At 42.1% G+C, this 26,509-nt stretch overlaps 2 protein-coding genes and 1 long non-coding RNA gene across 3 annotated transcripts in view; 2 read left to right on the top strand and 1 right to left on the bottom strand.

The window, feature by feature from the left end:
- Window positions 1–26,509, top strand: part of LOC126388995 (uncharacterized) — a 110,814-nt gene that overhangs the window by 61,401 nt on the left and 22,904 nt on the right. The window contains exons 4-6 of the long non-coding RNA XR_007569798.1: window positions 22,697–22,807; window positions 24,695–24,835; window positions 26,307–26,409. This is a non-coding gene — a long non-coding RNA (uncharacterized LOC126388995). The remainder of the gene's footprint in view (window positions 1–22,696; window positions 22,808–24,694; window positions 24,836–26,306; window positions 26,410–26,509) is intronic.
- Window positions 2,634–7,160, bottom strand: zic3 (zic family member 3 heterotaxy 1 (odd-paired homolog, Drosophila)). The gene is made up of 3 exons (XM_050042413.1): window positions 5,905–7,160; window positions 4,935–5,098; window positions 2,634–4,332 (listed from the first exon to the last, which is right to left on the bottom strand). Exons 1-3 carry the CDS (start codon window positions 6,893–6,895, stop codon window positions 4,150–4,152), a joined length of 1,338 nt encoding a protein of 445 aa, XP_049898370.1. The 5' UTR covers window positions 6,896–7,160; the 3' UTR covers window positions 2,634–4,149.
- On the top strand, window positions 14,478–19,137 carry zic6 (zic family member 6). Its single transcript, XM_050042411.1, has 2 exons — window positions 14,478–15,639; window positions 17,622–19,137. The coding sequence occupies exons 1-2, from the start codon at window positions 14,682–14,684 to the stop codon at window positions 18,245–18,247; spliced, it is 1,584 nt and encodes a 527-aa protein (XP_049898368.1). The 5' UTR covers window positions 14,478–14,681; the 3' UTR covers window positions 18,248–19,137.

Here is a 26,509-nt window from a genome sequence, read left to right as displayed (position 1 = left end):
ACCCCCCCCCCCCCCCCCCCCCCCCCCCCTTTCCTCCCCAGCAGCCTCCGCTCCCTTCCTCCTTCGGATACAACAAGCAGCAGACCCTATAGGCAGGGAGAGATTATAGGCTACTGCACGCTGCCAACAGTCAGCTGCCATCCTCCGGGTCCACACACCGCAGCCCAGTATAGCAATCCATAAGATAAGTTGAGATGAATGAGCGCTAACGTAATGCAGAGCCAGTAGTAGTGTGCATGCAGAGGGGAATTGCTGTGATACAGCCGCCAGTCTTTACACAACTGCATCCACGTGACCGTCACTGCTTTCTAATCCATTGAGAATCCACCAGAAAGGAGCCTTTCATGTTTCTCTCTCTCTCTCTCTCTCTCTCTCTCTCTCTCTCTCTCTCTCTCTCTCTCTCTCTCTTCTGGATTGAATCGCCTGCTCTGGTTTCTCATATTATCTGGAAACGATGACTTGTATTGGGCGTCAGCATAAAGCACATGCATGGGCAATAACACGAGCAGCTCCCAGTGGAGGGTTAACACCTAAAACACCAGGGAAAAAAATCTGTTTTATTTGCAGAGTTGCAGCTGATCCACCCGGTTTAATTTAACGACTGATGCAATCTGATGTAAGGGAAAGGAAAAACACATGTTAAGATGTATAAATCTTTACGTTTTATTTGTTTTTATCATCATATTTTTGCGTCCTCCCTTGTTATGATCAGCCGCTGCAGGTCGGAGCGCAGTGCATCACAGATGCATGCGTAAAAATGCAGCCTCCATGTGAGCCCGCCGTGTTTCAGAGGAAGCCGGGTCTCGGTTATTTGACGTCACAGTGTCTGAGAGGGGGAACTTGAAATGTGCGACTAGACGAGCGGGCAGAGAGAGAGAGAGAGCGAGAGAGAGGGAGGGAGGGAGGGGGAAGAGGGGAGAGAAGAGGGGGTGAAAAGAAATGAAATCAAACGGAATGCAAAGGTTGCGCTTGCGCAAAAGTCAAAAACAGAATTTGAATCAATATTCCCAAATCTGTTTATAGTTGAAGGATATTGGGGGTGTGTGTTGGTTTGAAGCACCTTGTGGGGGGTTGGTGTAAAAATGCTGCTCTGCTTTAGGGAAGTGAATCAGTGTTCTCTCTCTCACAGCAGTCTTTCAGATTATACACACTGCGTATTTGTTGTTTCTCCTGCGTTTAAGCGGATATAGCGCTATAAAACATCAGGTAAATGACACTGTGTAATATTAGATATTCAGAGCCTGTGCATGAGCTCTTGTTGTGATTCAAACTGATTTTTTTCGCCGTTTAAATGCTTATTATGGCGTCCATTGATGTGTGGTAACTCCTTTGGTTGTTTTTATGAAGCGGTTCCTTGTTAATCGGGTAGTGGGAGACGCTGAGGCAGCGCCACTTTTGGCAACGTATCCCACTCCACTTTCACGGTCACACAGTGTCCTCAGTTGCCCGTCTTCCAGTCTGCACGTCAGGATTATTATTTGTAAGCGCTCATTTAATAGAATAAAAAAAAAACTTTGCATGTGCAACTTTTGCAGCCATAGACGGATGACCCACATCCCCCATCTAAGCCCCCTGCTCTCTGCCAAGATGTGCTCCTCTAACTTGCTCCCCCCTCAATATTCCCATTCACACAGCACACACACACATACACATACACACACACAGCCAAGATACTAAGATGGCGCCTTAATCAGTGTCAAGTTCAAGTGACTCCTACTAGTCTGATACAAACAGCATGGCAAACAGTGTCGGCTATATGCGTAAAGATGCAGGGAGCAGAACAACATGGTGATAATAATCAACGTCGCAGTCTGAGGCTCGCTTTTCATAATGTTTTTTTAATTTCAGTCAAAATTTCCGTTCACATTTCTTCATAAATAGTTGGTAAAACAAATCAACCAACATACAGTAGCCTAAAAAGTACAAGGAACCTTTGCCTCTGGTAGCTAAATAGGCTAACGCATAGGCCTGCTGTTGTAACATGGTTTGCCTCAATGTGGCACAGTGACACAGTTCATCAGTAAAACATTTTTGCTCTTCAGGAATAACTTGGAGTGTGACCCATTTCTCCCAGAAAGTGTTACAACATCACATTCTAGCTGTGTTTATACATCAGGTATTTTTTTTTTCTTTTCGCTGACCTCTGGACATGGGGCAGAAAGGTGGTGGGAATAAGAAAAAGTACTTCATTTAAATTAAGGTATAGAAAATAGCATATAAAACATATATTCCTTAAATTATTTAAATAAACTTATTTCATATATCACTGTCACGAGGTACCGTTTTTTTACATTTTATTTTAAAAGTAGTGCTGGTGGTCTGAAATTGTTCTCATATGAGTACAATATACTTTGTGTATGCATAATATTTAATTCTTGAGAATAGGTTACAATGCAATGCTGTAACTCTTTTTGCCACTGAACGTATTCTCCCCCTCCCTCCCCCTCCCTCCCTCCCTCAAACCCACATAGATCTAGAATTCCTTCCACTAAATTTTGTTAAACACAAAAAATGTCATCTTGACAAGTTATTCACACAAAACAAGCAAATGTGTAATCAAACTGCTCTATATGCAACACCACAACAAATAACACGCTTAGTTTCACAGAAGAATTACATTTAAAACAATGCAAGCTGACAGACAAAAAAACTTTTTTTATTTTTGAAGATACTGTGTTGTGACAGTTCCATTGTTGCCGATGCACACATTTAAACATACTTGCACAAAGACATTGCTGGAACTATAAAGAGTGCCATACAGGCGCATATATCTGGGTGCTTGACCCCGAATTTGAAATACTCAAAATGCTGTCACCTTGATTTGGAAATCATGAACTTCGCACACTCGTCTAAGACCTGTATAGGAGTGCAATAGGCTGATGGGTTTATTCTTTTTTTTCCTCTCTTCTCACTCTCCCAATACTGAGTTTATGCTACGAATTGACATCTATTTCTGATTCTATGAAAGTAAAATACACAAAACAAGTTTAAATTTAACCAAAAATAAAGATATCAACAGAACCGTTTTATAGCTTCTCAGCTCAACTGAACTCAGTCCTACAAAGTCAATGATTTACATGTCAATGGTCTCATAAAGAAAATAAAAGTGACGGAAATATCTGCATTATATATAGACAAATCCATAATATTCATATAGATGATTTCTTCGATCCAAATAAGACACATATAGGCCTATTGGTTAAAAAGAAAAAAAAACAGAAGGATACAATCGCGATGTTGGAGCTTTAGAGTTTATCATTTGTTCAATGTTAAGCTGGTTATGACCAAAACTGTACAGTTCTTGTTAGAAAACATTTCCATAAATATCATTTAAGTTTCAGAACTTATACCCATAATTAAATTACAAATTGATAAATATGGCATCATGGATATGTATTTACAACGGTATTAACAAAAGGCAACGTTATATTCAACGGTAACAATCGTAACCTAATACCACATTTCTCCACCTGAAAAACGGACGTTGACAATAGATTCGACCCCATCAAACAAGGAAATACATTCACGAGTATAATATTTATTTAGGATTTTTTTTTTTAACTGTGTTCAAGTTCATGACAAAGACTTTGGCACGTTTCTTAAGACTGTTTGAAGTTCCAACAATCAATTGAAGAGGCGACAGTAGCGCGTCACCGTCATATAAAACAGCGTGAAATAATCTTCCTTTTTATTCTTTTTTTTTAAATAAAAATTTGAGAAAATACATAAAATGAAAAATAAAACATTTTTTTCTGTAAACTAAAAGATAAAAAAACATTTATTTATACTGAGAAAGTATTACGATTTTATTTATTCGTGGATTTTTATTTTTTTTTTCATTATTTGATTTCCTCAAAACTGCGGAATAAAAGTCAAATTTTTCGTGATCCTGAGAACGGACGTGGCCTGCTTGGTGCTGGCTTTTGCTCTCATCTCCTGTTGTTGTTGTTGTTGTCCCAATCCCATTTGTGTGTGTCTGACAGCGTGACGTGTGTGTGAGAGAGAGTGTGTGTGTGTGAGAGAGAGTGTGTGTGTGATTGTGGGAGTATGAGTGTGTGTGAGGAGAACAGGAATAGTTTTTAAGGTTTTTATCCTCTTTTATCCACAACCCCCGTGGTCCACATTGAGAGAGGGTCTGTTCTTCTGACTTCAAACGTACCATTCATTAAAGTTGGGTGCAAGTCCTTCGCTGTGGCCAGACGTGTTTTGTACGGCTAACGGCGGTGTTTTTGTCGGGTCTTCTGTGCTGGCTGAGACCAGCACTGGCGGTGTGGACGACTCGTATCCAGAGCTTGCTGCTGGAGACGACTCGGATCCTTGAGACTCATGTACCTGCAAAAAACAGAAAGAAAGAAATGAGAATGAGCAACCGAGGCTGACGTATAATATCCATTTATGCTCCAACAGTGGCTCTGTGGATGGTGGTGAAGTTAAACGCGGATTAAGTAGATTTTATAGAGCTACTATAACAGTAAACACACAGCAAAGTTGAAAGTGGCACGGCAACTTTACACTGCAAAACATCAATGCGCCATTAGTGCGTAATCTGTCATTTTTGCCTTTACGCTTGTTGTTTAAAAAATTGTAATTTACGCACAACATTTGAACGTTTTTCTTCAAGTCATTACTTTTTTAAATAAGACAAAAGGGCAGCTGTGATTAAATAAAACAGAGACAGACATAACTGATATATTTCAGTGTCACTAACAGACTAAATGGCATCCTAAATGTTATTTCTTGCAGAGTAACAGTGCCATAACATCTCAAGAAATGCCTCAAGTTGTTGTAGTCCCTGTCTGTGGCAGTGGGGGGAGGAGGGGGGTGAGGGGTGAAGAGTGTGTGTGTGTGTGTGTGTGTGTGTGTGTGTGTGTGTGTGTGTGTGTGTGTGTGTGTGTGTGTTAATGTGTTTAAGGAGTAATGAAGACGTTAATTACCTTCATGTGTTTCCTGAGAGAGCTGGGGTGTGTGTATGACTTGTCGCACACTTTGCAGATGTATGGCTTGTCTGATGTGTGCACATGCATGTGCTTTTTCCTGTCGCTGCTGTTGGCGAAGCGTCTGTCACAGCCATCAAATTCACACTTAAACGGCTTCTCACCTGCAGGAATTAAATACACACCATGAATTACCACCAGTGGCCCCGCACAAACAACCACCAACCCCCCCATTGTAACAAACACACACCACCTGTAAAAAAAACCGAAACACGGAGATGTAAATTGTCTGCAGCCTTATTATATAACAGGAGTAACCTACATTTTCGGGACGACATGGATACAGCTCCACTACTACACTCTGCTCTGTCAGGCTTTATTTATTCAAGAGGCCTGCTCCTTCATGCTACTACTGGCCTGCTCCGTGCTCTGTTCCTATGTAGTAAACACTGAATCAACAGGGCATCTCTGCTCTAAGTGATAGCTGAACAAGGGTGAGGATTACAAACACGGTCAGAAACTGATGCGTTATAATTGTATATGACGTCCAGAAAGCACCACAGAGATAGTCTGCCTGGATAGCCTGACGCAGCTAGTGCACCCAAACTTTAGCAAGTGAGGAAACTATCTTTATATATCGCACACAACTTCTCAGCATCAAAGCTGCAGAATTACTGAGTCTAAACACACCGGGCTGCTCAACAAAACCATGTTTTTTGCGTAATTGTGCCAACACTATTGTATAAGTAGAGATAGTTAAGAATAAGCTGCACTAATAACAATTTGGGAACTGTTCCACATGATAAATGTGGGCCCAACTTCTCAGTTTACTCTTGTAAACAACAAAAACATGCACTCTGTTTTTTTTTTGGAGCACAATGCCTAACACACACCAGTTCCTCTCAGAGCAGCCTGACTTTTTCCAAATGTTATTTTACGCACACCGTGCCATGATAGTGTCGCTGCCTACCTGTATGCGTTCTTTTGTGGATTTTCAAATTTTCCGATCTGGCGAATATTTTCCCACATCCGGGGAACGGGCATGGGAACGGTTTCTCGCCCGTGTGCACACGGATGTGGTTGACGAGTTTGTACTTGGCCTTAAAAGATTTCCCTTCTCTCGGGCAGTCCTCCCAGAAGCAGATGTGGTTGCTCTGCTCGGGGCCGCCGACGTGCTCCATGGACACATGAGTGACCATCTCGTGCATGGTGCTGAAAGTCCTGTCGCAAGTCTTTTTGGGTCTGTTCATCTGGTTCTCGTCTATCCATTTGCAGGATAATTCTTGTTTAATGGGTTGCCTCATGTATCTAAAGAAGGCCCCCGGACCGTGGTGCGTCGGCACATTCATCCCCATGTTCATGTTGATAGGATGGCTGTAGTTGTGCAGCTGAGCCCCGTAGGGGTCCGTCCGAGGGCTCGCGACCGGACGGTACGGATCAGGTCTTCCGAAAATGTCCCCGCGTAAGCCAAGATGCATTTGGCTGTTTACTACATGTCCACTCGGTGAAGTGTGGCTCACCCCCTGGTCGTGAAGTCCTGGAAACAACAGATGTCCGGGGTTATCGGTGATCCCGGGCGGCCCGTGGAGGCTCCCCGCCGAAGCTGCAAAGATCCCATGCTGGGCGCTGGGTGCTGTGGACTCTCCAACACCCCGGTTCCGGAAGAGAAAGTCCCGTGTTGAATTGAACGCTCCCCCACCGTACGAGCCCACCTGCCCGCCGTGAGTGTGTCCCAGGGCAGCTGCATATCCAGTGGCTTGCGGGGTGAAAGCTGATGTCTGACTGGAGGCGATATCGTGAGCCACGGGGCTGATTTTGAAAGCTGCGGAGTGGGAAGAATCGGTGAAGGGATTCAGTCCCAGACCCGGGTCTCTGTTCCCGATGTCGTGGTGCCGTGGTGTCCCGAAACCCCCCACTCCTAACGATGCAAACTGCGGACCGCTATCAAGAAGCATAGTCATGAAGCTTGAAGCAAACTTAGGAGACGGGAAGAAAACAGAAAATAAAATTAAAATCCAGTGTAGCGGAGCGCGCAAGCTGCAGACACCGCGCCGAGATTTACCACGTTTTGCTGGGGGAACAAAATCCTAAAATAAAAAACAAACGTAGCCAAAACGGGGAAAAATCCTATGCGTAAAGAGTTGGGAGAAAAAAACTCCCGTTGACTGCGATCCGTGAGAAAGAGGATCAAACTTCCCCCCCTTTCCAGGCGGATGATGTCCTTGGACTGATAAAGTCAATCACTCACTCCCAGAACATAAATGAACTCGGGAGGCAGTGCTACGACAGCCAATCAGCGCGCGGCTACCCCTCTGACACGTGACCGCGAAGGAGGGTGTTAATTGGCTAGATTTCTGGTGATTGGCACAGTTTGGTATTGGAGATGGCAGGTCGTCTCAATTGGTTTCATTTGATTGGCTCTTACAGGCATTATTTTGCAGGTATAACGGAGCACTCTAGCGCAGATCCTGGATGTGTTATGTGTAGCGCATGGCTTATGCAGCCATACGTGATGTACACTCCTCCAGAAACTCCCCAAGCAGTTTGAATATGACATAAAAATAAATATATTCAGGCTATTATACCTGCTGCAGTGTTGTTAAACCAGCATGGTGCGTGCAAACTTTTAGTGCATGTTGTTTTACAGAAACAGAGAAGATAATCTGAGACATAATATTTGTTTTTATTCCCTAAATGTATTGTGGGGGAAAAAACTTATACTTTTAAAGTCAAGTTTAAGTTTGTTAAGAGGGCCTGCAAATTAAAAATATCTATCTATGTAATATAGTTTATATATCATTGACCTATCTGTGTTATTTCTCTCTTTCATGTGACCAGTTTGGCTCTTATTAACTGAAAACTTGAATGTACTTGGCACAGCTCCAAACTGTGGCTTTCTTGAAGCCGCTTGAAAGGGGAGGGGGGTATTTTTTTTTTTTTTTTTTAAGCAAAAGCTCTATAGGGTGTAAGACGGAGGAATAAAAGACAGAAAGAAAGATGGCAGTAATTGTAATATCCTGAGATTTTTTCGCTCAGCCAAAAAATTCGTGCCATTGAGCAAGTTTCACAGGGGCTGCCGCTGACTCGCTGCAGGACACATAAAATCTGATCAAGTTCAGAGACGCGCTGAGTGCTTCAAGCGGCGCTTTTTAACTCCAAGCCTTTCACATCCTTTCCCCCCTCAATCTGTCCCAGGAAGGAGCTCACATTCTTTATTTTAGGGGATCTGGACCCAAAAAAAAAAAATCTTCAAATCAGTCCTTCATTCTGCTTTCGCCCTCATCCTACCGCATTCACTCCAGAACATTTCCTCGAGAAAGAGTAATAGATTGAAAGGTGAGTTTTCTTACTTATCCGTCGTGTGTGTGTTGGGAGCAGGGGCCATGATAGGCCTGTGTGTGGACTGCATGGTGTGGAAGTGTGTGAACCTACAGTTTATTATATTTAGCTATAGTGGAGGCTGCATGGGGTTGAGTTTTCTCTCTCAGTGCTTAGGCCGGTTACTCATATGGTAATTTAATTGTTGCAGGGACCTGCATACCTCTGTGTTTTACGGCCGTCGTGCACCACTTGCGCTTTTTGCACATAACCTCAACAACTTATCTTGAAGCAAAACGACGAATGAGACTCACTTCATCTCTTTTTTTTCCTCCGTAAGCTGCTCTCCCTCCCTCTCTCTGCCTCCCCTCTCTTCCTCCCTCTCTCTCTCTCAACACGAAGGCATAGCCTCTCACAGTTTACTCCTCCCTTCACTCTCACACACTCGTCTTCTCACACGGCACACAGCATGCGCGTGCACGAGCGTACACACACTGAGCACCACGAGCACACACACACATAAAACCCGAAGCCTACACACACTCACTCACACACACTCACACACACATAGTTAACAGAGTTTGCCTTTGCAGTTTTGCACTATGAGATTTATGGCGACCTTTGTGAACTTTCACAAGTGACAAGCAGCCTGTTAAGTCCTCCTGTATTCCCTCCATATTTTATTGGCTTGTTGCAACGTGAAGGCCCCGTACGCCACCTCAGGTTACGTGCCGTGCGTCTGCAGCCGCGTTATCACTATGAAATAATTAAGTAACGTGCTTTAAATGAGTCACAAATGTTTGTGAGCGACAGAGCAGCAGCAGCAGTCACTGGGCTCTTGCTGGGAAAAAGGGGAGCTGTCATCACAACTGGGCCTGTAATGTAAAGCAACTGTTGCTCGAGAGTTAAATTTAAGACTATTTTTTTTCTGGTATGCTGGTATTAATTTAATATTTTATTATTTAATTAATTTTACAAATGTGGAATTTGACGATAGGGGGCTTCAAACGCGATTTTTTAAAATTATATTTCTTTCACCAACATCAAAACAAAACGAAAAACTCTGGGTTGTAAGAATATTAGGTCATATATATATATATATATATAAATATATTAAAAATTTTAATTCAGTGTATTTTTTAATCTACCTCCTCTTGTTTTAAATGAGCAGGCTGCCTTGTCGCGTAATATTTTTTTACAGGACAAAAGAAAATGGTGAAAGTTACAAAGAGGGGGAAAGACAGCTTCATAGACTTCTTTATGAGGCTGCACTTTTGTTAACCGTTTGTCTCACTCACACCAGCCATTTTCCTCACAGAATATTTTACCCCGCTCCTCGCTCCTCCGCTCACTGACATTTTCACCTCTATTTTTTGACACATCTATTTAATTAAATTCTAGTAAAATTTACACCGTTATAATTTCACATCGTTTTGCCACGACACAATTTTATATATTTATTTTAACTTTTAAAAATGTTAAATTTAATTGCATAAAATGGTTAAATCAACATGCAGCTATAACTAGTTTAGGCCTTTGTTTCCTTTGTGTTATGTGTCCGACACACTGTAAAATGTTTAATGATCATGAAACGTGGGCGCAATGCATGGTGGTAAATTATATCCCGTTATTCTGCAGGACTATGTGTAATTTGATGATTTAGTTATCTCTGCTGGGATTACCTCATTGGGCGTTGGGATAGCCCATTGGTTATAACATAATCTTCTTCAAACTGAGCATGCGCGTTACCTTAAAATATCACAATATTGTAGTGTGCATACCTCTGTGACAGTAAGCCCATGCTGTTGGAAAAGAGCAGAACATAACCATCAGCCTAAATGGTAAACAACTCACATTTCTTCTAACTAGAAGTGTTAGACTCTATTTAAATGCATAATTTGATAAATGACTTGGATGCATGAGGATTATTTTTTTATATAAAGAAATTTGCCTTTGGCAGCCCAATCTTCTGGATTTTTTTTTCTTTCCTTACAGCAATGTTGAGTAATTTTTTTTTTTGTCCACATTGTCTGGCCTGTAGCCTACACTATGCTTGGCTGGCTCAGGCCGCTGGTGCTATAGAGGAGTTTGTGGACTTGAAGTTAACTCAATAGTGACCAGACAAAAGTGAAATCTTCATCTCCTGGAAACAATGGCACAACCATAGCCCACTACTGCTTCCATTGACTCAGTCTGGCTGTATATGAGTGTGTTTTCCGTGTTTCCATTTTAAAGAGGCAGAAAATGGTCAATGTATCCCAACGGCACAGTTAAATGAATGATATCGTGATTCACTGTTTTGCTGAAATGGACCTTCTGCTGAATGAACATGCAGGTTTTTGCTGTGGTTTAATGTGCCAACTCTCTGACTCTCTCTGTGCCTTGCTTTATAATAGGAAAATGAATCGTTGTGCATTGGGTGCATTCTCCTTGACACTTTGCTCAGTTCTTTTACATTCAGCCCACAACAGTATAAAAGCTCAGGTTCTGGTCTGCATTCATACCATAATCCAGCAGATTTCATACATTCACAGAATAAAATACATTTTGGCTCACGTTTGTTTCAGAGAACACACTCTCTATGCATGCTAAATATGCATCCCCTTATTTCCAGAATATATTTTCATTGTGCGTTGTATATTTCAGACACATGTAGCCTGTAATCAAATGTTATTTCACATTTCTGTGCAAGTGTAGCAACTGATAATGAAAAGAAATTTGCCACCATGCATGCTACAGCTTTACATGACGAGTGACAATTTAACTGTCTCGTATTTTGGATTTTCACAATGTAATGCTCGACTGTGTTGCATCACTATCGGGCATATTTCAGTGCTGTGTTCGTCATCGCAGAGACAGAAATGTTTTGTCATCCTGTATTCGCTTCATATTGCTCAGCACAGGCTTATATACCTCCGTACAGCACAATCCCAACCACAGCTTGTCATCTATATTTCATACATTATATGGTCAGTTGGGTCTGGAGTGACTGCTGCAGTAGGTGTTTGCCTTCATATGGCTGATGGAGAGGGCTAATTGACTTCTTGCTGTGATTTACTGGAGCATCTGTCTGCAAATGGACTCATCCCAAACCTGTTAATTCATCTAAATTTCATAAAGTCATGGCAACACTGTGCACTGCCATCCCTCATCAATTATAATATCTCAGCACTGCTCCACACTGATGGTTAAACGTACACACACATGGGCATTACTGTTTGTGCCACATATATGAGCATAGTTTGTGACTGTCTGACACACACACACACACACACACACATGCACACACAGATTTGGATACTTGATGAAATAATTTATCCTCCTTTTCCCTATCTTTTTATTATTTATTGTCATGCCTTGTCTTATATTGGCATTAGGGTAACACCTGGTGATTCATACACACACACTGGGAATATTACATGCATATTTACATGTACATTTATATGTGTGTGTGTGTGTGTGTGTGTGTGTTTATCGGCTTTGTGCGATAAACATACACAAAATATAGTTTCAAAAAAAAAAATTCACGTTGGTTCAGAAGAAGAATTCTCATCGACACCCCGCGTTGCAGAAATAAAATTAGTAGAATTCTCAGTCCAGTCTGCAGCATGATGCCACACTGTACCTCTGGTCCTCTGACTGGCACTCCTGTTTGATTCCACCTCTGCATATTGCCCCTTTGTCATTCATTTGCTCCATATTCACCGCACTGGGACTGACTGGGATCTTATGGACATAAAGACTATTCCTGACATGAGTGTTTTGATGGTTGGGAGTGATATTTTGTGTGCAACAGTCACTAGGATTTTGTCTGGCCTGTCAAGCAACCAACATAAATGACCGATCTCATAATGCTGAAGGCTTGGAGGGGATTGCAGATGTCAAAATGCTGGAGCTGGCTACAATGTTGATATTTAAACTGAAGTTTAAATGCATAGTTTACCAATTAAAAATGCTATGCTGTCACAAATTTGGCGTGTTTTATCAAATTTAACAAATAAAACTGGATGGTTGTTATAGCAACATGACAAACCAAGTGATAAATAATCGCAGCACAGATTTGCTAATATAAATGTATTGTTTTTCGCTGTGAAGCTAACCACACCACTTTAACAGATTTTTTATTTCATAGGAATAATGTCGAACGTGTTTGGCAAATTTTAAACATATTAACACACTAAATAAATACACACACTCTTTTAGTTGTGTGTGTTGTTTTTGCTTGACTTCCATGCTGTTTTGCAGTTGAATTAATAGATTTGTAATTTATGGGAAATTGCTGATCAGGCTAAACTCTGGTTAAGTTATAATCACATTTAGGACTATTTGAGCATTTAAGCACATTTAGATGTTATGTGCATTTAAATATTGTCAGTGCTTATGTGCAAAATATTACAGTATAAGCTAGTTATGGAATAGGCCTGTAGCATACACTTGCTGTCAGAAATATGAGCTTGAATAGCCTATTAATCATATAAGTGTAATTATTCTTGATAGTCCTCTGCCTTCTTGCTGCAGATGAGGAGCAGGGCTGATTTGGGGCGCAGGTCTGTCAGCCCTTTTTCTGCTTTCTGAATGACAGATTGGAAACTTTCGGTTTATTGGCCTTCAGCCCTCAATCATTTTCGGAAATGCAGCGGGTTAAAGGTTGACAAACATGAGCGTCCATTACAATCATGACGGAATTAGGCCAGTTCTGGGCATGTCTACTATTTTGCGGCACTTAATGTCAAGTGGGCCCCCTTGCTTTGTCTCTGCCTAGGATCCACTGCAGGTGACGTCAGCATAACAATGTGGAAACGGATTTTTTTTCTTTCTTTTTTTTTTAAGAAAAAGGTTGGAAAATTCTGCCAGCTAAGTATTTGGAAAAAAAATCTTCTCCACCTTAAACCTTTAAGCTGCAGTCCGGAGCCCACGCCACGTCGTGTAGATTTAAATAAAAGCAACAGATAAAAGAATTTGGTTAAACTGGTCCTAGGTATAGGGAAGAAAAGTGCGCTGATAGAATCAGAGCCGCGTCAAAGCGAGGAGACGTGCAGAAATATGTGCTGCACTGCATGGAGAGCCTGGAGCTGCTGTCCTCACAGCACCCCAAAGTAGGAAAGTTTATCAGAGTTTCCCAGGAACACTGGGTCCTGCTCTGCTGTTTGTCACGTTCCAGCATTTACATTTTACGTAACCATTTTTTACATTTGTGCAAAAGCCTGCAAGACGCGTGCTGCACTTTTCATGATTATTAATTTATTAAAGCTTAATGAAAAAAGGGTGCATGTGTAGAAAGGCTTCACGTTGGGCTTAAGGGTAAAATAGTACATCCTGTTCTGCAGTGTTCCCCTCTGACACTGAAGCTGAAATAACTTTTTTTTTCCAATAATGATATTTTAGATGTCCGGTGCTTCATGTAGAACTACTTGTTGCTTTATAGAAGTTTTATTTTTCTTTGTACATGAGGTATTTTTGCGCCCTTATAAAAATGCATGCACTAGCCTATAAAATAAAAGTGTAATGCAGAGATACTCTTACCACCATGAGAGATCTGTAAACTGTGTTGAATTAAAAAAAAAATACAGCTTTAAACTTTGTGATCATGCACTCCTATGACGCACAAAGGCTTTATTTGTATTTTTAAATAATTTTAAGTGATTTTGGTGATTAGATTTAGTTTCCTGTAAGTTTCCCTGTTTTCAGATGTGACACTCAGCTCAAAATGAAAGTCTTGACAATAATTGGCCTGGACACGCTATGGCCAGTCTCTCTATTATTCTTGCAGGGCAGGAGCGGGACATTTGCTTTGGCAAGATTTGCAGCCCAATAAAAGCTGGTAGATGGGCTGTGATAGTCTTGTGTTTTGCTCATGTCTGCACTTTAATCACTTGACTTTTATCAGATGATTAGTATTACACATTAACCTCCACGGTTTTTTCTCCCCTCATATGCAGAGACTTAGAGAAGGGGTCTTATGAGAAGGCGCCTGAAGTTAAAGAGGCAGCAATATTTGCAAGTATCGCGGCACATTTCAAAGCATTTTCTCTGCGATATTTGAAAACGGAGTCGTGCAGCGAACGCCTGCGTGTCCCTTTTAAAACAAACCCAGCGCCTGTCAATCACGGCGCATTCCAACCAATCCCAAAGCTCCCTTTTTAAAAGCAGGTTTGCCTGCTGTGCTTTTATATTGCACCATGGCCTGTTTCGAAGCATTTTTACTACCACGGTTATTGCCACAAATCAAGAGGGCAAAGTGAACGGCATGGGACTCACACCAACTTTAACGAAATTGAGTCTGGTTCCTACTTCTGCGAAGTTCACGGCCAAGAATTTCACATGCAGATGATATACAAACAAGGGAAAATGGAGAGGGGATTTCTAGGTGTATCCTGAGTGCTGAACTGGTTTGATTTTGCAAACTCATAGCCAAACTCACAACAAAACATGACAAGCCTTTCGAGGTTTAGTGGCTGCCCTCTCTCTTGCGTCAACCCCGGGGAGAGCAATACTGAACCCAGCGTGGTGCTGCCACCTTTGGCAGGAGAGCACATGGGACTCCCCACTGGCAGTTCCTTAAAACTCTGCCCCTCGCACAATTTGCGAGACTACCACGAGACGAGGTCCAGTGCATATGTTGACCATTCGGTTCCCAATTTTTCAGACGCTGGATACCCCAGCCACCGGTTAGAGCACAGCCCTAGGGGCATTATCATTGGAGCCAATCTTTCTGGAGCCGGCATGCCACCCGTCACTGATCAACTGGCATCAAGAACTAACCAACATGGCGGGATTGGAAGGTATCGTGACTTCCCTGGCTACAGAGACAACAGGAGCCATGCTTTTTTCTCAAGTTATCAGGAGCAGGCCCACGCCTCCACCGACGCATCCCGAGACCTCGGCAGCCAGATGATGCTGGGTCTACCTGGCGACCTCCTCAGCCGGACTCACCCTTATGGGCAAAGCATCAACCCCAAGGGCAACAGCCAGCAGCTTGTCTCCCAATTCCTGGGTCTGTACAAGCCCCTCAACATGGCAATTCAGCGTGGAGGAGGCGACGCTTTCCTCAGGTGCTCCAAACAAACAGTGAAGCACGAGCTGGTGTGCAAGTGGAGTGACGGCCAAGAGGGGGCTGGGAAGCTGTCCTGCTCCAGAGCCTTCGGGACCATGTATGAACTTGTCACCCATGTGACAGTGGAGCATGTCGGAGGACCAGACCACTCTGAGTATGTGTGTCACTGGGAGAATTGTGCGAGAGACAGGAAGCCTTTCAAAGCCAAATACAAGCTGGTGAACCACGTCAGAGTCCACACAGGGGAAAAGCCCTTTCCCTGCCCCTTTCACGGCTGTGAGAAAGTTTTTGCAAGATCAGAAAATCTTAAGATCCACAAGAGGACTCACACAGGTTAGTTAATGATCATGATGAAGCACACAATTTGATGATGATGATGATAATAATAATAATAATATTGATGATGACATAATAACAATAATAATAAAAATAATAATCAATTAATATCAATGATAGCTGAATTATTTAATAAAAATGTGGTCTGTATTTTCAACTTTAAAACAAACTCTTTCATTAACATTTAGGAGTTTTTAAAATGTTTATCCATGTGATTTTTTTTATTTTATTTTATTTTTGATAATAGAAGTTTGCCAATTCTGCCACACTAATATTATTATTATTATTTTTTATTATTATTATTGTTGTTTTTATTATTATTTGTATTATCACTATTATTATTATTGTTCCTGTTGTTGCTATCACTGTGCAGTGTTATTTAGGGCCTCCACTGTTAAAACTGTTTTTGTGCAAAGCTTTCCTCGCTGCCTCTCGCCGTCTCTGTCACTGCCTGCTGTTTGCAGCAGAAAAAAGCACCTCCAGGTTCCGTGAAGGCACCACAGATGAGTAGTAGTAAGCCAGTTACAAACGAGCCTGGTGTGCAGGCCTAGTGGTTAGGGTGCCTCTCCCACTTCATTCAGTGAAATTATTAAATAAATGCCGGGACACCGGAGAGCTGTGACGTAGCCGTTACGCTGCCTGTGCCTCCCAGGGACTCAGGAACACTAACAGAGCACATCACACAGTGATGCGGTGGGAAATCAAAAGGTGAGCGAACAGATGACCTCAGTCAGCAAAATGAGATGACTATAAATACAAACAAAATGAGTCACATTTCAAAAAAAAAAAAAGCTGATTTATTTATGGCCTTGCCCTCGTTTAATTTACACCACTTTGATGGGCCTGTTAGTTGCCACCAAGCACTGTGAAATGATGCCATCAAATGCATTTCATTTTAAAACGGTGACTGTCTTTGGGCTCTTCCTCCTATGCACACACAAAAAAAGATTTTACTGCACAATCTGATTTTATTCTCATTTCTACACACACTTCAGGGACTGCAGTAGTGACCTCACAAAGTACACTGAAATGCAGGCATTTAAATTTAAAATATAATTACCGAATGAAGTGAGTGGCCCTCTGAGGAAGAAGAGAGGCTTCAGATTGGGGAAAAAATATTTATTAGGCGCCCCCTTTTACTTGTGGTGTTAAATTGTTTTACTAATGAAAGCAAAGAGAATAGAGACAGAAAAGGGGGACGCTTAATGGCGTTTGTTATTACTGCACATGCGTAGTGTGTCACTAATTAGACATAATTTATGTCAGAAAAATATATTCACTTTTTATTTAATTCCAAAAGACATCCTTTAAGATGCAGGCCTGCAAAATGATGATTTAACAGGAAGTTTTATTTTTGAGTCTAATTGTCCGCTGCATCAGTGTGTGTGAGTGTGTGTGTGTGTGTTTGAGTGTATGTGTGTGTGTGCAGGAGGGACAGTGCACAGCTGCAGGCATTTTCGTGCTAGAAGATCAATTAGCATTTTGATAGCCATAATTCATTCTACGCATGATAAAACCATTTAAACAAATCTTTGCATTCGCTGTCGCAGGTTTATCATAATCTAATGCATGTTTAACTGCAGCCTTGTTGAGTCACTGCGCACTTAAACGCCTCACTTGTTGCGAGCAGGACTGCAGCAAAGTTTCAGCAACTAGCCTGAACTCTGTAATTTCATGACTCATTGCTAGTTTTGCACATTAGTAATAATTTACTGTAAAAATGTGGCATTTTTAAACATGTCTAACCAACAGGCTGAGGAGCGGCTGTGTGTTTGCAGAGTCACTGGTTGAAAGATGGAGATCAGATAGTCATTTCGCAGTGAAGCCTGGATGTGCATTTTTTGGGTGTGCAGGCTCATTGTTTTAATAGCATGGTGGTATGGAGTGCACCAGGATCAGTGTTAGAGCATAGGGAGAGCATGCACGGGCCTGTAAGCATTCTCGTAACTCGCCGTCATTTCTCTTTTTTGCACGTTTAGGTGAAAAACCTTTTAAATGTGAGTTCGAGGGCTGCAACCGGAGGTTTGCAAACAGCAGCGACCGAAAGAAGCACTCTCACGTGCACTCCAGTGACAAACCCTACATGTGCAAGGTCAGGGGCTGCGACAAGTGTTACACCCACCCGAGCTCCCTGAGAAAGCATATGAAGCTGCACTGCAACAAGGCCCAGGTCCCCAAAAGCGATGACGCGCGTCCCGGCGACGGGGGTCACATCGCGGAGGCCAGGTCGACCCGAGTCCCGGATGGAGCCCATATCAGCCCTCCTCAGCCCCCCACCTCCACCCAAGATGTCCCCCTGTCCCCAGAGAGTCGAGACGAGTCGACCCCGAGGTCACGTTTCCATCACACGTTTGACAGCAGTTTGGACTACTCCGCGCACAGGTCACAGCCCCTCTTGGACCCTTTGTTGCTACAGAGAGGCAACTACAGGTCCCAGTCCTCCCAGTACCCCTGCGGACAGACGGGTCACACTTTCGCCCAGAGCTCACGGACTTTCCCCTCCACTTCTCCCTTTCAGAAAAGTATCGTCAATGGATGGTACACATGCCACAGCGGCGTGGACTCTTTCCCACCAAAGCAATGTAACAACATCCCCTCTCTCTGAGTTCCTGTTGGGACACATGCGCCACGACCTGCAGCTTTTTTTTTTCTTTCTCGGGCCTATTTTTTCCATGTTATAGCCTAAAAACTTACACCAGTGTCTCTATTACTCTCTGTATTTTTTGTGAATGTTGTATCAAATATTTTGTGACACGTCCTGAGTCATCCTATTGAAATGTTGCATTGCGAAATGTGGCGAGCTTTATTTGTTGTTGTGAGGCCTGTTCGGTTGGGTTTGGCTCGTAGCCTATAGCCATATCTCCCCCACTGTGGGTTATAGGAACTTTTACAAAGTGTATATGCCTAATTGTTCGCTGTGTTGCATAATTATTAAAGATATCTATCTTATAAGTGAGACAAAAAAAGGACAAAGGATTTTTTGATGGGAAGTCTTCTGAACTTTTAGGCTGTTACTGGAAAGTGAAAGGAGGCGTCTTGCTGAATGTAGCCCTCAGTTTAGGGGTCTTTGTTGAATGTAAACTAGATGTAATGTATGTCGGGAAGATAGAAACATTATTCATGTCTTTATGTATGTCGCAAGATAATAAATATCTGAATTTCCCTCTCTCAAGTGAAGTTTTGGGACCTAACACGTGATGATGGGCCTGAAGCATGATTTGTCTGTAATTAAAATACTGCGAGGCTCAGTAGGTTTTTATTTCCCCTCTCCTCTTGATTAAGTTTCCCTTTTCATTACACATTCCTGTTTGTATTATATGTATATTTCACATTTCTGTGCAAAGTAAGACCAGTGTGAGCATAAACCAGTGTTCGTGATACTATTAAAAACGTTTAATTAGCATACAGTTCTACTGTACATAAGCCTACTGTATAATTAATTATGTATTCTATATTTTATTAAAGTGTCTATATTCTCTTTGATCAGGCGTGTGTGGTTAAACCCAATCAATGCGTTTTCATCTCACTTTTTTATGCTTTATTTCTAATTTTTATTCTCTCTAGTGGCGCACGTCAGATTTGCAGGTTTGCGATTTTTGTGCAAACTAATGCAACGCATGCACATGGCGGATATTCTCACCTGCAGAAGATCATATTGTGTGCTTATAGTTGCAGGAGCAGGTCAGGCCTGCAACTCAGAGGTTATTGCACCGGTGTGACTGTGTGTGTGTGACCAGAAACACGCGAGAAACTAAAATGTGGTTAAAATCTGATGGTCACTCTGCACAGCAAAAAACAACCGGCCCTCTCACAACCAAACAGCGTCCACTTTACAATCTGATTTCTTAGCTGCACCATTAATGCGCGTGTTTTTGGATACAGGTGTATTTGCCCCAAGGTCACGCGCATTCTGTTTCAATGTTTTTCAATGAGACACGTCCTCGCGTGCATTTTGCAACCACTTCAAAGCAATTTTTGCTCATTTTTTTTTACATCCAATAACCAGTTTTTATCTTTTCATTTGATTTCCTCCCTCTTTGTATTTCTGTCGCTCACGCACGCACGCACACACATACGCGCACACACCCTTCAAATCTTACCTTGAAGGTAAGTAAGCTGCAAACACACATATAACCCCAAAATATTGTATTGTCCAAACACTAACAAATAAATGCTCAATTTTTATCCCCAATCATTACTCTATTCAAACCAGAAAACTTTTATTCACTCTCTAAAGGCTTTTAAATTCAAATAATTTCAGCTCCTCATTTTGAGTCTGAATTGATAGATTTTTTTCACTGTTTAAAAAAATCACAAACAACTCAAAGAAGACAGATATGTGGTGTTTTGTTTAATGTGGCTGTTAATAAAAGTTGGGAAAGTTTTGGGGGTAAAAAAGCCAAACAAAAAGATGTTAGCTTTCTGTTTTTGGATGCACAAACTCCTAATAGCAACATGTTTGCTTCACTTCACCTAAGCTGCAGTTTCGCTGACATATTTGCTCATGTTTTTGGTTGTGTTTTTGTACCTTGTGGAATGTAAATGTCAACAAACACCTCATTATTTCAGAGAAATAAGCTGAGCAGATTCCTGTTTGAAGCCTGTCTTTTTCTCGGCAGAGCTTGGAATTCAGTTTCACTATTTAGTCCTGGTGCAGAACTCATGTGTAGTGAGTTACTGTTGTCACACAGCTCATTCTGCCTGTTTCATGAGCCAGAAATTACACCTCTCTTTCTAACAATACTTAAAGGGAGAGTGATTGGAAAGTGAGTGACCAGATTTAAGTACAGTTAATGGGACAGCTAAAGATGTACACAGTGTCTGTCCTCATCCAGCTTAATTATTGTGGAGGTCAAACAGGTCACAATTATGATGAATAAGGTAATAAAAACCCCTCAGCTCCCCTGCCAGCAACGCTTTATACTTTGTACCTGCATGTATGGATGTCAGCATTTTATAACATTAAACATACGGATGAATACTGCCATTATATATACCAATTTGCCTCACACGTTTCAAAAGGATATCAGGTCAAAAGTGCATTAATTTTACATTTCTTTGAAATATATGCTTACAGTGATCTGACAGCTAACTAGCTGTAATCAGGATGTTCTTTATTCCAGTGAGAGGATTTGATGGAGGGGCAGTTGTGTGCATGGCCACAAAAATACAAGGGGTGAATGCTCCAAGACTGTATTAGGAGATGTTTTCCTTCCTGTGTCGACCATATTAATACACTTCAGGCTCTTTGGAAGTTCAGAAGATGCTGGTTTTAGTGTTTGATGCTATTTGTAAAACAAAACACAATCAAGACAAGCCTACAAGACGCTCGTATTATTTTTATTGCAACATTCATCCTTCTATATTTAAGGGAAAAAAAAAACATTTAAAAAAAATCCCATAACGGTTTTAATCCTCTGTCATGTTTTTAAGCGAAACATTACGCTGTAATTGTTCTCCAGATTTTGCAAAGCTCTGATGAACTTGTTTACGCATTCTGTGTGCTGGTTAAAAGTGTATGTTGCACACGATACTCATGGGGATGCATCTTTAGGGACAGTCAGATATTTTTGATGATGCATTTTGCAAATCCCTTCAGAGTTTGACTGCAGTTAATTTCGCTTTTGGCTTTCCGTGAGGCGTCTCTCTCTGAAAACCATCCACAAATTTCATTATCTGGGTTTCAGTTTTGACAACGACAAATACTAGTTTGAACTGAATCCATGTTTCTGCTGATGAGTATGTGTACCTGTCTGCGCTGGTACGACTCAGGGTGATATAGATAATAATTTTTATGCAGTTGAAGATTTTGTGGTAAGTGGTGTGATATGGTCAAAGATAGAGGATTTAAAGTGGTTGATATTGGAACATATTTCAATTGTGAAGTGTTTCTTTCTTCCAGAAAATTGAGGTGAACTGGGTTGGCTTTGATCAGTGTACTTTAGTGATGTGATGACTGAAATTTATGAGACCCCTTCCTCTTGTATTGTAACCTTATCAATAGCTTGCATCAAGTGCTTTTAGTGTCACTGTAATATCAATTTTTTGAGAGTAATCAGGAGATATTCTATCTCAGAGCTCATCTTCTAAACCCCAACTATTGTATGCACACACTCTGCCCTCCTGTCCTCTATTTCTAAAAATAGTAAATCTCTCCACAGAAATCACAATGGAGGTGATCAAACATTATTTTGTGCTCAGAGAGGCTTCTGTGTTTGCAATGTGGAGAACTGATTTTCTGAGGACGTGTATGAAGCCAAAGGCAGCAACCTAAAATGTCTCCGACTCCAGCATGTAAGCTTCCCGTTGTGTATTCTGACCAAGCTGTGGTAATATTCCATAATCATTGAACCCTGCCACACCCTTCCCCCCAGTAATCACAACTGATTAGACCTCCGCTTCCCAGTTTGCCATTTGCCCGCCGCCATCTTTACTCTTGCGCTCTCTGCCTAGCAACAAGCGCAGGCGCCATTTTGGAAACAGTATACAGGGTATACATCAATTTAATGTAAATAAATCCATTTCACCTTGGGATCCATTCGGTTGCCATCTCGCCCCCCTGCCTGTCTGTTATGCCATACTTGGGCCGAGCCCCAGCTGTGTACCAGGGGGTGGGCTGCTTTGTCACACCAGGTCTTTGGTTTTATGCATCATCATAACCACGTATGACATCTTGCGTAACTTACACTGTGAGGCTCTCGTACTTTTTTCCAAGTACGGTTTAAGCACTCGGCTCGGGCTGGAGAGGCTGTGTCAGCGTTGACTCTCACTGACCAAGTGCGATTTTAATTGGATCTCTGGCTTTCCCCCCCATCTTCCCCAGGTCAAAGCCAGTGGTGCTGTTGCTCCCCAACTTGCTTTCTTTTCATCCCCCCCTCTGTGCCCCCCCCCCCCCCCCCCTCTTTTTCTGCTCCCCNCCAAGTGCGATTTTAATTGGATCTCTGGCTTTCCCCCCCATCTTCCCCAGGTCAAAGCCAGTGGTGCTGTTGCTCCCCAACTTGCTTTCTTTTCATCCACCCCTCTGTGCCCCCCCTCCCCCCCTTTTTTTTGCCAGGTCCTCTTGTTCCTCCGTCTCATCTATCTCTATCCCTGCAGCTCCTGGCTATCTTCACCCTCTATGGCTCCTTCATGATGGCCCCCTAATCTCTGCCAGTGTGGTTCCATGGTAAGTAGGTGTCCTCCGCCAGATTCTCCCCCCAAACATGCATGGAACTTGACTCATATATATCTGTCTTTTCTGTACACTGCCCCTCTCTCCATGGAAAATTGCAACCCCACGTGGTAAACTGGATGCAGCTGCACTGCTGCTTTAATTTTTTTTCTTCACATTCTCTTTCCAGTTGGAGACTGGTAGCTACTGAGGGCTTTGGCATCAAGGCGTCAATGATGCTAACCATGCTGAGGGCAATTGTAATGAACAAAGATTGATTCTAAAAGAAAAGATGCAACAATATATAATAGAAGTGTCAATAAGACAAAACAACAGAGTGTGTAGCTCGTGTCACTCTGTGAGAACATTAGTAAGGTAATCTGTTTCATGTCTAAGCCCGTGTTAATTTGACAGCTTCACAATTAATAAGCTTTACCATCAGAAGAGGGGCTCTTATGTAAGACAATGCAATCACTACAATTATATGCACATGTTTCATGTGTTTACAAACCATAAAATGGTGAATAGCAATGTGGAGTCGCAGCACTGTGCTCTTGTGCTTTAACCACACTGATCCTTTAGATTTCTTTCTCATCTTCATCTGCACTGCAGTTTTCTGATTTCAGCGGTGCCAGCCCCCTGTGTAGTCCAGCCTGTACCAGGGCTTATTAAACTAGGCTCCTATTCACTCTCCCCAACGGTCGCTCCACTGTCAACTTAAGCCCAAGCCCCTCGAACGCTCAGCTCTCCGACTATTGTTGCAGAATTCGCCAAAAAACTGAGAATCGCTGAGCAGCCGATATGCTGTGGGATAGAGGGAAAGGCCCCGCCTATCCTCATATCTAATGCATATTTGTCTTTTGATGCATTGCAATTTACCCCTGTGGATGGTTCTTAAAAAGATGTCCTTTTTTTTTTTCATTTATTATCCATGCCTTACGTAACAGATATTTTGACATTTTGTGATGAGCCAGTTTCTGAGATATCATGGAGACTTTAATGGTCTCCTATGAGCTGCGAAGCTCAGGAGGCAACCAAATGACTGACAATGATTATCTCATAGGGCACGTAAACAACAAACTGAGAGTGAAAGTTTTAAGATAGAGCCTGCGGTATTTGTTGTGGGCTGTCGCAATGCAAAAGGAAAATAAATAATATTTTAAAAGTCCACATCTTTCAAAATTCATACATCCAAGGTTTTTTGGGGGGAGTTAGTGTAGGTTGTGTGGGGTGAGCAGACCTTTGAAGATCTTTCAACTCCTGTAAGCTCCAGGCCTATGAGATGCAGTGCCATCCTTTTAAGGGAATGACCATTACTTTGGTCCCCTTGCTTCTAATCCCTCCTCCAGACCCTTGTCATCAGAGATCAACCAGGCTGAGCCTTAATGTCCTCCACTCGCTGGCAAGGGCAGCTGGTAGCTTTCATGTATGTGAAGAGCCAGATGAATATGCTTAAATCTGCACACTGGAGCAAGAATTGATGCCTTTATCTTCATCTGTGCTTCTTTACAGTTCGGCAGTATATGATCTCTAAGAAATTATCAGTTAGACTTTTAGAGCCTCTGTTTAATAATTCACATTTTACTGGATGCATTTGAAGCTTTTGTTCGAAAATGTTATAAACGCTTTGATCACGACGCCTAAAGAGCACAATGCCTTAGATTTTACAAAAACAGTGCAAAGAGACCCTAAGTGCCTGTTGTCTTTGCCGTCTCTCAAAACTATCACATTTCATTAGCAACAATTTGGTGTGTTGTGCGATACTGCATTTGAATACTTTTTGTATGATTTCTCAAATCTCTGTCATTTGAGGTTTAACTTAAAAAAGAGATCACATTGATCACGGTCCAGGGTGTTTCAAAGCGGCGAGTAATCGCGAGTGTTTAATTTTATCTGTTGCAGTATGCATTGCAAGGCGGCTGTGTAATCAAGCCTGTGAACTCAACATCTGAAGGAAGGATTCTGTTTCTGATCACATCCCCATTGAAGTGCATCCATTCGCTGAACATGGATGTGTTGACGCACTCGAGCTTGCAGTCCTTGGTATGTGGCCGTCAAATTAATATGCACTTGACATGATGCTGTATGTCGCTTTCAGCTGGTGCGTGGTGTTTGTGGCAGTCCTGGGGGGGCCCATGGGGGCCACATTTTAGAGAGCTGTAAGTGAGGACGCATGGCGATCTCACTGTTAACCTCCAGCGTTACAAGAACACCCTAGGGCCTAACTCTACAATGATGGATGTAGGGTGGCGGGGGTTAGGGGGCCCCCACACACAACCCAGGAATTCCCCTTGGGCCTTTTCAATTACAGTTAGGCCAGGCGCCGCACTGTGATGATATGTTGCTTTAAGGCTGTGACATTAATGGAGGGGACAAATGTGATTTGACCCTAAAGTGCTCGACACAGACAGCAGCACTCTCACGGCACAGAGGCAACAGGAAGAAATGCATTGTTGCTTTATTTATTTACAGTCATCAATAAAATAATCCAAACAGACCAAAGTGTCATTTAGGTCCCTGTGAAGTTAAAGAACTATTGATGGGGATAGTTTATCATTAGCCACAGGCTAAAGGGAGCAGGAGGGGCATGAGAGAGAGAGTAATTAGCCACTAGTGCTGCTTTGAGGAGCCCAGGTAACGGATTTAAAAGTGGCAAAGGGAAAGTGATGGACCATCCCTTCATCTTTTTCATGATCAATGAGGCAGCCTAACCTTGTATCGGATGTATGCTATGATATGGTAATGGTATGTAGGATGTGTAGGTGTGTGTACGGACACTTTTAACACATTTAACATCAAGAACAGCTGCAGCGTTTTTGTCCCAGGATCAGTGCTGCGCCAGTATCGCTGCTGACTTAAACCTGTGAAGTTTGCACCCTTCCACAGATGACTTTCAAAAAAAGAACAAGGCAGAACTGACTGCATCTATTTCAGTCCGCAGGGAATAATCCTGTGTTCGAGGTTTCTGGAGGAGGCAGGGGATCAAAAATCCATCACAATGCAAAAACACAGCGTTTCATATAGCTCCTTTATTAAAGTGGGATATAGCGGAGGTAATTAGCACTTGCCCTCAGCTCCATTCACGATACATTATCTGTACCGCTGCTGTCGTGAATGTCATAGTGTTCCTTCAGTTATGTAATTGACAGAATTATGCAATTCATCTGAGTAACTGGGGTGTGTCTCAGAAATATTTATCTGTAACAAAAAGAACATATTCCCTCAGAGATGCAACGCCTTCTGTATGACAAATACAAAATCCCCACCCTGCTTTGACAGATACCAGGTCAGCACTCAGTCTGATTTCTGAAACTTGTGTGTGGAAGAGAAGAGCTCGCTGTGGAAACGGTGACATCCTTGTTTTAAAGCGTACAATATGAGAAACTTTAAGAGCGCCAGCATAAAGACCCCAGCTATAAATTAATCACTTAAAGCTATGCATGTACTGTATTTGACTTATAACCACTTGATCAAACACATCATTAACTATGCTCTGTACATTAATTTAATTCAGAATATACCATGTCCGAGGGGTCATGAATAATGCCAAGGAGCCTGGGAGGGAGAAAAGAGAGACGCCACTCCCTCTCTCCAGCTTATCACCGCGCAGCTGTACTGTAAGTACCCAACTGTGCTCTTTCTCTTGCATGTGTTTTGAAATGTTGTACATTTACTTCCTTTTATCAACACATAAAGTAAAGATATCAGCCAGCAACA

Source organism: Epinephelus moara, chromosome 4 (assembly GCF_006386435.1).
Source record: "Epinephelus moara isolate mb chromosome 4, YSFRI_EMoa_1.0, whole genome shotgun sequence".
Lineage (NCBI taxonomy): Eukaryota > Metazoa > Chordata > Actinopteri > Perciformes > Serranidae > Epinephelus > Epinephelus moara.
Note: the sequence above shows the minus strand (reverse complement) of the source record. Positions and strands in the feature narration are given on the sequence as shown.